The sequence below is a fragment of the Oryctolagus cuniculus genome, chromosome 4, assembly GCF_051225735.1.
Source record: "Oryctolagus cuniculus isolate XC-2025 breed Fujian yellow rabbit chromosome 4, ASM5122573v1, whole genome shotgun sequence".
Lineage (NCBI taxonomy): Eukaryota > Metazoa > Chordata > Mammalia > Lagomorpha > Leporidae > Oryctolagus > Oryctolagus cuniculus.
This window is the reverse complement of record NC_142870.1, coordinates 48,198,931-48,213,031: the sequence shown is the minus strand read 5'-3', so window position 1 is coordinate 48,213,031 and position 14,101 is coordinate 48,198,931. Positions and strand designations below refer to the sequence as shown.

General features: G+C 36.4%; 1 protein-coding gene across 1 annotated transcript in view; it reads left to right on the top strand.

Annotated features, from left to right (window-relative positions):
• Positions 1-14,101, top strand: part of PROS1 (protein S) — an 85,087-nt gene that overhangs the window by 55,596 nt on the left and 15,390 nt on the right. The window contains exons 9-12 of the mRNA XM_002716756.6: positions 244-359; positions 3,480-3,669; positions 9,910-10,077; positions 11,674-11,842. Coding sequence (XP_002716802.3) covers positions 244-359; positions 3,480-3,669; positions 9,910-10,077; positions 11,674-11,842 — 643 coding nt within the window. The remainder of the gene's footprint in view (positions 1-243; positions 360-3,479; positions 3,670-9,909; positions 10,078-11,673; positions 11,843-14,101) is intronic.

Sequence of the window (14,101 nt, the reverse complement as noted above, 5' to 3'; positions counted from 1 at the left end):
AAAACCTAAAGCCACACATAGTAAACAAGGCTTTAAAACAATCATATTCTTGGAAGTTATACTGATACACTAAATGAGGAATGGAAGGCATTGCTTTATTATTTGTAAGGATATTCTTAATTTATTTTAGTGTAACACAAAGGTTATGTTAAGGACCAGAGAAAGGATGCACAAACTGACAAATACTAAGCAACAACTTACTCATTTTGCTTGTTTGTTGTTTTGTTTGTTTTTTTTTTTTAGGCTGTTCCAGTGTGCCTTCCTTTGGACCTTGACAAAAATTACCAGTTACTTTACTTGGCAGAGCAATTTGTGGGAGCTGTTTTATATTTAAAATTTCATTTGCCGGAAATCACCAGGTGAGTTACCAATCTCAGTGATAATTCAGGTTTCCAACAGAAGAAAAGCGATTGAAGTGGTTTGAAGTGTATGAAATTATATGATCAATCTGATAATTAAGGTGTTACTACCCATCAAATTATTTGGGGAACCCCAAAGTTGACTCACTCCTTCACTCATACAGGTTTCATGCTAGAACCTTTTTGGATCTTTCTGGGCTGACCTTTACTGATGATCATTTTTACTTTAACCTGACATTCTTCCTTCTCTAGTGAATTCATATTTTCTGATAAGCTGGGAAAGTAGATATAGCATATTTGTGATATTATCATTGTTCTTTATGCATGGTATAAAAACCACATAATGGGATTATACTAGAAAATTGCTTTTAGAATATCTTAAAAATTGTTAAGAAAGATTCATAAGGTTGCTTGAGTGTATATTAAATGTATTACATGGTTTTAGTTGCCTGTCTGAATGTTTTATCTGTTATTCCTATAGTGGAGTTGACTTTATGGAGGAAGCAGCTGTTAAGTTTTTCAATCATAACTGTACTTCAATTATCAAATTTTCTAAAAACCTTACATTGTTGGAACTGGGAAAAATAGAAATTTTATTGGAATAGTGTGAAAAAACACATATAAGACTGATTATGTTTTATTTATTTATTTTAAAATATTTATTTGTTTATTTCAAAGGCAGTGTTACAAAAGTGAGAGATTTTCCATCTGCTGGTTCACTCCCCAAATGTCCACAATGGCCGGGGATCAGCCAGGCCAAATCTAGGAGCCTGGAACTCCATCTGGGTCTGCTACCTGGGTGGCAAGGGCCCAAGCACTTGGACCATCCTCTGCTGCTTTCCCAGGCACACTAGCAGGGAGCTGGTTTGGGAGTAGAGCAGCTGGGAGTTATATGGCACTCATATGGGATGCTAGCATCACAGGTGGCAGATTAACCTGCTATGCCACAATGTTAGTCCCTGATACTGATTATACAAATTTAAAATATTTTAATTAAATAAGTATTCATGCTTAGAATTTACTTTCACACATATATGATTTAATATTCATTAAACAATTCAATTAGAATAATAGAAATTTGATCATTAAGGAACATTGGAAGTTATTCTGAGATTGACTTCTGTAATCACAGTTCTTTTAACATGTTTCCACCAATACCTGGTTTTCTCCTTTAATCTCAGACAGATAAAATCTTCACATGATTCCAGTTAGAGACAACCCTTTCTTGTTATGGGAATAATGAGAATGAGAGAGAAGAAAGTTTATTATGGCATATAAACCTTCAGATACTTTAGAAGTATTCATTTCTCACTGGCAATTCACAATAGTTTATTACCTACTGTTGAATCAGAATTGATCAAATACTAATTTTTCCAGTGTTTTTATTTAGTTAGTAGTTTAAACTTTTTTATTGAGTACCATGTAAGTGCAGAAGTATACATGTATACAAAATGTATAGCTTGATAAGCTTCATAAACTGCCACCTATTTAACCAACATTAAGAAGAGATAGTGCTTTTTTCTTTGCAAATCTCTTTGCATCTTTTCCCATAATCAGATACTTCTACTATCCAAATGTTAACAAATTCGCTTTTTTTCCTCCTGTTATTTCTGAAAAGAATGAATTGCTCCCCAATGTAATGAATCAGTATGCTGATGATGTATTCCAGAAATAAATATGCAGAACATGACTCTTTGAAATACCATTTTAGCATGATTTTACAAAGAAAAGAAAATTATCTCCATAACAGGATAAACTTCTGGAAGATCCTAAGCATACAAAGATTTGGGTTTTGGCAGGATAATACATACTTCACATGAGCCAAGTGCTCACATAGTTATGAAAGCAAATAAAAGTCCTTATTCCAAGCAAAATAGTTCTTTTTTGTTTAAACTGAATTCAGTAGATCTATTACGTTGGTATCCACCCAACATACTTTACTCGACATTATACATCTTAAGAATATTTCCCTGGAATTCTGAAGATAAAAATTTTATTCCGTCACCTTTTCTTTGCTCGTTTACCTGAGATTCATGCTGCATTGTAAATGGTGCCTTTATTACTATTATGTCTATAACGTGAGTTAGGGGGTAGAATTCCTTCTTTCCTCGTTTAGCTATTATCTGAAGTCCTGATTTTTTAACTTATCTTTATTTGAACTGACCTCAGATTGTCATACAGCTCTCATACAACTTTTTTGTTCCTATTTGTCCTTTTTGAATCATTTTGACTTGCTGGCCCCTTGGAAATTTTAATGCTGATTCTCATTTTAATATTCCAAGGGCAATGTATCAACATATGCTATTTAAAAGCTCTTATCCCTAAGAATTTTCTCCCCTCTAACAACTTACACGTCTAAAGTCTTAATAAAAATAGACATTGCCATAGCTCAGATACCCCCGAAGACATGTCTAGACTATACTTACTAAGCTTTCTGTCCATATATTGTATTGTAGTGACTTATACAGTAAGAATTTTTGGAGAGCTTTTTGAAATCAAACTAACAGATACATCATACAGTTTTGATGTTACCTTCCTGACCACACATAAAGGCTTAATTATGTTTGCAGTCATCCAGATGCTATCTTGTAGATCTCTGTGAATGATTCCTTCCTGACACAGGTGAAATCATAGGGGAAATGTGCCTTTTGATGAATAAACCAATCATGAAATTGTAACATCTTTTACTAATCATTTATGGATACAGCAAAAAAAATCACCTTAATGTCAGATTATGCAACACATAAAAGACTGTAGGAGAGATACAGTATGCCTAATATTTATACAAGTGTATTAATTCCAGCATATGAAAGATTCCTTCAAAACATGCCAAAAAATGAAAAATTACCAAAGCATCTGTTCTCTGGGAAAAATAATATAAGAACGAGTAAGATAATATAATTACTTGATTTTTAAACATACATGGAGTCAGATAATACTTGAGCAGTCTAATTCTGCCCTGCCTTTTATTAATTCCAGGGAACAAAACAATTAACTCTTTCAACATGTTACTGTTTGTCACTACAAGAATAAAAAAATACATTTAGTTTCCTTATTTCTATTTAGTTTTCTTATTTCTATAGAGATTCTGTTAAGTATCTCTGTTTGTCCATTGTTTAGATTTTCAGCTGAATTTGATTTCCGGACATATGATTCAGAAGGCGTTATACTGTATGCAGAATCTCTCGATCACTCAACTTGGTTCCTGATTGCACTTCGCCAAGGAAAGATTGAAATTCAATTTAAGAATGATTATGCAGCCCAAATCACAACTGGAGGCCAAGTTATTAATGATGGACTCTGGAATATGGTATGTTTTACAGATTTCATAAAGATCTTACCACTATGATGCAGTTTGTATAAAATTTTAATTTATTTTTACAATAGTACCAGACAAAAATGAATTTAAACTTTTTCAAAAAGATTTATTTATTTATTTGAAAGGCAAAGCAACAGAGTAGGGTGTAGAAAGAGAGAGATCTTATACTCCACTGATTCACTTTCCAAATGTCCATAAACAGCCAGGGATGGCTGGTCAGGCCAGAGCAAGAAACCAATAATTTCATCTGGGTCTTCCATATAAGTGGTAAGGGTTCAAGAACTTGAGCATCTTCCAGTGCCTTCCTAGATGCATTAACAGGAAGTTGGCTGTGAAATGGAGCAGCCAGGACAAAAGCTGGCACCTCCATATGGGATGCCAGGGTTGGAAGTGGTGGTTTAACTTGCTGTGCCACAAAAATACCCCCCCAAAATGGATTCAGATTTATTGGATGCCATCTGAATTATATTCTGTATACTGTAAATCTCTGAAATAAAATGAGTCACAATACTCACTCACTTCATGTATTTAGGATTTCCCATACATAAATTATTTTTAGTTATGTGAACAATTGTCTTTAGCCCTTTATCTTCTTTAGTGGCTAAGATGCCATCATTCGGTGGACAATGGTGTGCCTGCTATAGATCAGGAATTTTAGCAGGCATAACAGTTAATGCGAAGACACCACTGATAAAAGAAAATTACCCTCAGTTACCACAAATACTTTTAAAATGAAAGAGAACTATGCATAATAGCAAAAGTTATTTCAATTTTCGATGTAAGCATATAGAAAAGTGGTCAGTTTTGTGCAAGCAGTATACATTAGCAGATATCTATGAGAATGCTCAGAAACTAGAATTCTTTTTATATGATTCTAACATGTTTATATTAGCCAAAAGTATCCTTTATTTTTTTTTTATTATTTTTTTTACAGAGGATCAGTTTAGTATGCATTAAGTAAGGATTTCAACAGTTTGCACCCCCATAGAATGATATGAATGGAGAAACGGGCATTTGACCTAGCAGTTAAGGCATCTGTTGGGATACCTGCAACCCATCTCAGAATGTTGAAGTTCTGACTCTGTTGTGTGTTCCAGCTTCATGGGTCCCTGCCACCCACATGAGAGACCAGATTGATTAGCAGGCTCATGGCATCAGCCTGATCCACCCCTCACTGTTGTGAACATATAGGGAATGGACAGCAGATGGAAAATCTCTGTCTGTATATCTCCATGCCTTTTAAACAAGCTAACTAAATAAGATTTTTGAAAATCCATGGAAAAGTGGGATTAGAAGATAAGATTATTTTAAAAAAATCACGAATGACACTTTAATTAAAATGAAAGAGATGAGATTATTGCTAATCTATTATTGCTAGTGGTTGAGCTTTCCTTCCATATATAGTACTACAGTGATTCAAGCTACTTTCAGCAGAGAATAGCTAAGAAAAGTCGGCCTCACCTTAGAATATGATGCCTAAAGAGACAGCTTCTAGGCCCACAGGTGCTACAGGTGCTGGTGAGAGGTACCTACTGAGAAGCCATGTCAGGTCATCACTAAATTATTTCCTTCCATCCTTTGCCCACTTTGGCACTCCTGCATTCAATAAGTTTTGGGTGAGTGCTTTTAAAGTGCTAAATTCTTGAGTTCAAGGTGATAGAACTGGATCAAGAGATTTTCTCTACTTTTGAGTGTAGGACCTCCATTTCACACCGTGCTGCTTTATGAACTAATGTAATATAACTTGACATAGAATAACTAGATGTGTGAACAAAAGACATCTGGACACCAATGTCATTCACCTAAAAGGGATTTATTTATCCTTGGGTAATTGTACATTTTACAGTTTATTTAATTCATTTGAAAAGCAGAGAAAGAGAGAGACAGAGATCTTCCTTCTGCTGGTTCACTCCTCAAATGCCCACCACAGCCAGGGCTGGACCAAGCTGAGGCCAGAAGCCAGGAACTACTAACTCCAAGAAAATAGTATCTGCACAGGAACAGCTAAAATTGTCAGACAGATCACTAAAATTCTCTAATTTCTGCCAATGCTTTGGGTAGTGCAACTAGCTACTATGTCTTTCCTGCTACATCTGCATCTAGAATATTTGTTGGACACAGCTACTCCCGCAATGTGCTGAACACATTTTACTGCCTGTTTCCTAATCATCTACTAAAGAAAAAAAATTACTTTTTCAGCAAAAGAGCAAAAATAGAATTGATATCCATAGAACATAATGAAAAACAACAGTCATTTTTAAAGGTTTATTTTATGTATTTGAAAGTCACAATTACAGAGAGAGAGGTAGAAAAAGAGAGAGAGAGAGAAAGAGAGAGAGAGAGAGAGAATCTTCCATCCACTGGTTCACTCCCCATATGTCGGCAAATGCTGGAGCTGGGTCAATCTAAAGCCAGGAGCCAGGATCTTCTTCCACATCTCCCACAATGGGTGTAGGGTCTCCAAATCTCAGGCCATCTTTCATTGCATTCCCAGGTGCATTGGCAGGCAGCTGTATTGGAAGTGGAGCAGCCAGGACCTGATCTCATGCCCATATGGGATGCTGGCATTGCAGGCAGCAGGCTTACCCGCTATGACGCATTGCTTGCCCCTAACATCAGTAATTTCAAGGAGAATTTGGATAAATGTCTAGGACGTGTAGAATAAATATGAAATCAAAATATCATTTACTATAAATTATACATATAGAATATTTGCTCATATAATATAAATATCCATATATTTGTATAAAATACACCACCTGGATATACATAGGTAAAGTTAAAAATAAAGAAAGGAAGAAATGTGTTTGTACATAAATACAAAAGTGTCCAATTCAAAGTTTTGGATACTCAGCATTAAGTGATTTTAAGGTAATTAAATTGGTTTTCTTGATCAATGATTCTCCGTCCATCCAATGACTGAATACGCTTGCATACACAGTGATGCTTCTTTATTCTCCTATAATGAAATGCATCAGTGATAAAAGCTGCCTTCATTTTTATCCAATATAATGCTGTCTTTTATAAAGAAATAAAGGCATTATAATTTATTAGATGGCCCTATATTAGAAAATAATGTTTCAATATGTAGAAAATAATATATTTCAATATGTAAATACTCAAGAATAATAATACTTGTCAAAGCTTGCTTCTATTCCTAGACTAATAGCCACAAATGAAGACTGAGACTGAGGTGTTCTGTTAGCAGTTAAGTGCATAAATGATGTTGCTATCAGTAATACTAATTTTCCAAAATGGTGAGAAACTTTTTCATGTTTATTTATTCATTTTTCATCTGCTTCAAAGGGAAGGGGCAGGAGGAGAGAGGGAGAGGTTGATTCTATCATTCTGTTCTCTTCCCAAATGCCCTCAACAGCCAGGGGGCTGGGACAGGCTGACACCAGAAGCCAGAATCCCATCTGTCTCCCACGTGGTGGCAGAGACTTAATTACTTGGGCAATCATCTGCTGCCTCCCAGCGTGCATTAGCAGGAAGCTGGATGGGATGTAGAGCAACCAGAATTTGAATGCTTGATAAAGATCTAAACAGGGGCCAGCACTGTGGTGCAGCCAGTTAAGCTGCTGCTTGTGATTTCAGGCATCTCATATTAGAGTGCCTGGTTCAAGTCCCAGCTGTGCCACTTCCAATGCAGCTTCCTGCTAATGCACCTTGGAAGGCAGCAGATAATAGCCCAAGGACTTGGGCCCTTGCCACCCATGTGGGAGACACAGTTGGAGTTCCTGGCTCCTGGCTTCATCCTGGCCCAGTCCCAGCCATTGTGGCCATTTAGAAAGTGAACCAACAGATGGAAGATCTCTTGCTTTCTCTCTCTGCGTCTCACTCTGTCTTTCCAGTAAATAGATAAATCTTTAAAAAGAAGAGAAAAAGCTATAAACAAAACAAATATCATTGTATCCTTGCTTTAAAAGTTTATTGCTTTCTTGAAAAATGTATTGAATGCTAAAACAGTACAAGCATTTTCTGTTCATATATAAATAAACTCAGATAATTATGAATATTCCCAACATGAATATCTCATAGGGATGTTCAGAAGGTTGGCAGAATACTGGATATTTTATGATTTATTATTCATGACTATCTTGTATTTTGTAGAATGTCTAGCATATTGCAATACCTACATGACTTTTCCTCATTGTGACATATAAAAGTCCTCCCTGTTCCCTGAGTAGGGCCATACAGTCTCATTCCTAAAAAGGTCTGAGAACTGAGCCTTTGGCTTTATAGTAGAGTAGGAAAGAGGAGGATCCAGCAAAGGAGACTGAGAAGGAGTTGTAAAAATTAAGGAGAAGCCAGCTAGGATAAGCTCCAGGAGGCTAGGCTAGTTTGAAAAGGGGGAATAGTTAAAAGTGCTGCTGATTGGCACTCTGGCCTCAGAATCAGCCTTTAAGGCTTTTTGATCTGGCTGAAAAGCCCATGAGAGTATTTCAGGCATGGAAAGCCAAGACACTGTGACAAAAAAAAAAAATGACCTAAATGAAAGATCTCTGCAAGTGAGATCCCAGTGGAAAGAACAGGTCATCAAAGAAGGAGGTACCTTTCTCTTAAAGGAGGAGAGAACTTCCACTTTGACTATGACCTTGTCTAAATATGATTAGAGTTGGCAAGCTCAAAAGGCCTCCATAGCCTTGGCAACTCATGACAAGAGCCTAGGGTAATTACTGACACCATAAACAAGAGTGCCAGTTTGTTAAGTCAACAACATGATTCACTGTGCACTTACTCCTCATGTAGGATCTCTGTCCTTAATGTGCTGTACATTGTGATTTAATGCTATAACTAGTACTCAAACAGTATTTTACACTTTGTGTTTCTGTGTGGGTGCAAACTGTTGAAATCTTTACTTAATATATACTAAATCGATCTTCTGTATATAAAGAGAATTGAAAATGAATCTTGATGTGAATGGAAGGGGAGAGGGAGTGGAAGAGGGGAGGGTTGCGGCTGGGAGGGAAGTTATGGGGGGGGGAACCCCATTGTAATCCATAAGTTGTACTTTGGAAATTTATATTCATTAAATAAAAGTTTAAAAAAAACAGCTGGAAGTTCAGATTCTGAAAAAAAAAAAAGTGGTGCTATTGGCCATCGTCATGTTGTAAAGGATACAAATCTATTTTACATTTCAAAGTAGCTTTTCCCTTCCTATGTTAGTATGGTTTTATTTTTTAAAAAGACTTATTTTTATTTACTTGAAAGGCAAAATTGTAGAAAGAGAGAGAGGTCTTTCATCACCAGATTCACTCCCTAAATGTCTGTAACAGCCAGAGCTGAGCTGATCTGAAGCAGGAGCCAGGAGCTTTTCCAGATTTCCTGCATGGGAAGAGGGGCCCAAGGACTTGGGCCATCTTCCATTGCCATCCCAGGTGCATCAGCAGGGAGCTGGATCAGAAGTGGCGCAGCTGGGACTTGAACTGGTGCCCATATGGGATGCCAGTTCTGGGGGCCATGGCTTTAACCCACTGTGCCACAGTACCAGCCCTGGTAGTATGGTTTAAATGTGCCTATTGTTTGGCCAGTGTCATTAATCAGTAAGCAAAAGAATTTGCATTTTTAGTGCTATAGTTTTACACGAAGCAGTTACAGTAATAATTTTTGAAATTGCCTTTGTGGGAGGATTTTTTTTTTATCAGCACTTGCAATATTTTTTTTAAATCCAAGTTATCTTCAAAATTGGAAAAATCTTAATTTACTTTTATATATGGTTCCTTAAGACCTCAATCACTTTTGTGTTTTGAAATGAAATAATTTATGTGAGGTGAAAACAATGCTGAACATATTGATATTCCTTAGTTTAGATTTAGAATTTATTTACTTTATTGATTCCATATGTGTACTATCAGACAATTGCCAAAAAAGAACACTTAAAATGTTTCTAAGATACAGTGGCTTGCTTTATTTTAAAGTTAATTTTATGGAATATTGGGATTGAGAGATATATAATTGAATATTTAAACTTAATAGAATAATATTGATTGTTTTAAACTTTAAAATATGGTACATATTTAATTTTTGACCTAGTATCATAACCTTAAAACACTTTTTTCACGTTTATCATAATTTAACATTCCAAATGGATGGGAACAAATTAATAATTACACTAAAGTGATTATTTTAGAAAGTTATTTATAGGAATAGCAATAGGATTTTTCAGTCCCATTTTTTCAAATGACGTGTAGCCTGGTGGTTTGATAATTTTTGTCTGTTTAATTGTAGGTGTCTGTGGAAGAGTTAGAACACAGTGTTAGTATCAAAATAGCTCAGGAACCTGTGATGAATATAAATAAACCTGGAAGCCTTTTTAAGCCTACAAATGGATTTCTGGAAACCAAAGTGTACTTTGCAGGATTACCTCGGAAAGTGGAAAATGCTCTCATTAGACCGGTAATGATCCAAGCTTGTACAAGTATATCATTCTCCATGGCTGAATTCCATTTGTCTGTAATAGGTTTGAAGATGTGTTTTTCTGAGAGTCAGTAGAAGTTATTTTGTTAAACATACCAAGTGTGACAATTTGAATTGAACATGGAAAAATAGCATTAGTGACCCTTGAAATTATATTAAGGAAATAAGAAAATGGATGCAGCGTTTTTATGCCCATTTAGATCTCCAGTGTTACTCATGGATAAGTGATTTTTCTTAAAAAAATTCTGAAGTGTCACTTCAGTGTTAATCTTTTAATAGTTATAAAAAACATATATTACAAAAACTAGTCAAAGGAATTTATCATATCTATTGTAAGCCTTAAATATGAAAGTTTAAAGATAGCAATAAGGTGAACTGTATTATTAAAAAATTATAGAAGATATAATTGCAGCCTGTCATAACTCGATATAATATTTGTTTAATAACTGTGGAATAGGTTTCATGAAGGAGACTAATTGTCCTTGGAAATTTTTAGAATTTTCTTTGAAATCATAGGTCTGCCAGATAAACTTTCTGATTTAACTTACATATTTACTACCTTTATATCAGTCTTTCACTCCTGGAAATTCATAGTTAGTTTTCTTTTAAATTTATTTTATTTATTTGAAAAGCAGAGTCACAGAAAGAGGGAGAAACAGAGAAGCAGAGAGAGAGAGAGAGAGCTTCCATCTGCTGCTTCATTCCCCGAATGGCCACCATGGCCAGGACTGGGCCAGACCAGAAGCCAGGAGCCAAGTGCTGCTTCGCGGTGTCCCACATGAGTGCATGGGCCCAAGTACTTCTGCTGCTTCCCCAGGTGCATTAGCAGAGAGCTGGATGGGAAGTGGAGTAGCAGGGACTTGAATTGGTGCCCATATGTGATGCCGGCTTCATGGGTGGTGGTTTTACCCACTATGCCACAGTGCCAGCACCCCTACTTTTAACTTTTAAAAGATTCCTATATTATGATTTTGTACCTGAATTAATTAGTCCCTGTCAGAATGAATATGCCTGCTCTCTGAAGTTGATAAATCAAGACACTTTAAACATGAAGCAAATTACTCAAGAATAATCAAACATTTATGGAATAGTTACTATATGTCTTAAGTCTGGTAGGATGCTTTGGCGTAGGCCTTAGCCTGCAACAGTTTTGTTCTGAAGAAGTTTAGAATTTGATTTGTAAAATGTATGTATATTGTAAATGTAACTACAGAAAAACAAAAAAATCAGCTTAGAGCCCGGGCAATGGCTAGAAGCTTATGTAGAACTTGAGAGGAGGAAAGTTACTGCCGGATGGCGTAGAACAGACAGGTAAAACCTGGGGTGCTGAGACTCATTAGGGTTCTATTGGACACTTAGGATGGCATAAACTCATGTTTGCTGAGAAAGACTGTCCATCTGAAAGGCAACTTGAAGGATTCAATTCAATTCTAATCAAAATAAATAAAATACTGTAAAATGTCATCAAAGGAAGGATTTTCTATCCAAATGAAATCCATTCCACTAGTCAGTTAAGTAACTTAGCAGTCTAACTTGCTTACAGTGTACTCCATGACCTACATTTTAATTTGTTAGATTAATCCTCGTCTAGATGGATGCATGCGAGGCTGGAATTTGATGAAACAGGGGGCTTCAGGAGTAAAGGAGATTATTCAGCAAAAACAAAAGAAGCATTGCCTCGTCACTGTGGAGAAGGGTTCCTACTACCCTGGCTCTGGAATTGCTCAATTTCACATAGATTATAGTAAGTGATTTACCGTTTTTCTCTTTCTTTTCTAAGGACTACATTTATTTGTTGACAAACAGTGATTCCTTCGGTAAACAGTGAGTGCTTACCATGTGTCTTATGCTTATTGCTCCTGTTGAACAATTCTTATAAAATTTTCCAGTGTAATAAAAAAATATAAAGACCACTGGACATGCTTATGTTATTTAAGCTTTATTGAAACAGCCTGATTCATTCTGTTTATATTCACTTGATCTATTTTAAAGTTTCCTGAATTCTCACTTGTGTTAAGGCTACCAGTTAATGCACCAAAGGGATTCACCTTCATTTCTAGAGTTTCCATTTGATCTGTGTTCATCACATTTACCTCTGTTCAAAAATTTCTCATCCAGGGTCAGGCATTTGGCCTAGAGTTAAGCTGCTGCTTGGATACCTGCATTCTTTTTTTTTTTTTTTTTTTTTGAGTGCCTGGGTTTCAGTCCCTGGCTTCTATCCTTCAAACTAACATGCACCATGGTAGGTAGCAGGTAATGACTCAAGCAGTTGGATTCTTATCACTCACTTGGGAGACCTGGATAGAGTTCCCAGCTTTGAGCTTCGACTTGGACCAATACTGACTGTTGTGGGTATTCAGTAATTGAACCAGTAGATGGACATTCTGTCTCTGTCTCTACCTTTCAAGCTTAATAAACAAGTGAATAAAACTTCTCATCTATTTATTTATTATTAAGCTTATCCACACTCTAGCCTTCAACATAGTCATCATAATTATTTTAAATTCCCTATCTAGAAGTTTCTATATCTATGTCATATTTGCATCTAATCATATTGATTACTTTGTGTCTTTACTAGGTGTTGTTTCCTCTTGCTTCTTTGTGTATTACATAACTTTTGGTTTTGAGATGAGCATCTTATGTAGAAAAGTGAAGACTGACATAAATAAATAATATATCTGGATTATATGTGGAAATGAGCTTACCACTTCTTTTGCTAAGCTTCTATTGAGGGAGGTTGAACTAGTTGGGTTTTCTTGTTTCTAGGATTAAATATAGTGTGCTACAGGCTTCAGACTCCTTTAATACTACCACCTGTTTAGGGTACAGGTTGGTTTTCTCAAGAGTTTTTCTTAATAGTTGATCAGTATCAAGTTGATTCTAATAGCAGCTCAATTTTAGGCACTCCCTTCATGATAATGCCCAGAGTGCTCTTACAGATTCCCCACAGAGTGCTGTTACTTAATACTTACTCCTGCTAGTGGAGGAGGGAGTCTAAAACTGTAAAACAGTATAGTTCTGCATACAGGCATATCGACTTACCTCTCCGGTACAGCCTAAGAACTAATCAACTAATCATGGGGCTCCAAACCCATAAGAATCGGTGTATAAACACCATCTTCACTGTTACAATGATCATATCAAATGTTAAAGGCAACAGATAGACCAGTCTAAGTTTAAAAGGGACGACATAAATAACATCAAGTACCCAGTAAAAATAATAGAATTAAAAAAGGAAGGAGGGTCCAACATGGGAAGCAGTCCACACAACAGACTCCTAGAATGACTTTCGTAGTAAATAACACTCTGACCTCAGAATCAACCCATAACGCTTCCTGGTCGGGCTGAAAGGCCTGCAAGAGCATCTCAGGCATGAAAAGACAAGGCCCTGGAAAAAAAAATCCTACACGGAGGATCTCTGCAAGACCTCAGAGGAAAGGAAGGGTCATCAAAGAAGGAGACACTCTTCTCTGAAGGGAGAGGAGAACATCCACTTTGCTTATGGCCGTGTCCAAATACCGACGAAATCTACAGTCACAAAAGGCTTCCATAGCCTTGGTAGCCCACGAAAAGAGCCTAGGATGATCACTGACGTCATAAAAAAGGAGTGTTAATTGTTAAAGGAACAACAGTAGTCACTGTCACTTGTTCCCCATGTAGGACCTCTGCCCCTATTGAATTGCAACATGAGAATCGACTGCAAATTCTCTCCCCAAACTGTACTCTATATGTTGTGTGTGGGCATGGGGGCAAATTGTTGAAATCTATGATTAGCATAGCGTTGGTCCTCTGTATATAAAGTCATACTAAAAATGATCCAAAATGAAAAAGGAGATGGGAGAGGGAATGGGAGGTGGGATGGAAGTGGGGTGGGAGGCATGGGGGAAAGAACCACTGTATTCCTAGAGTTGTATCTATGTAAAAATGCATTCATTAAATAAAAAAAAACTTACATCTGCTAGCAAGGTATAGGGTCTGGGGGTCAGGGAAACAGTCCTTATCT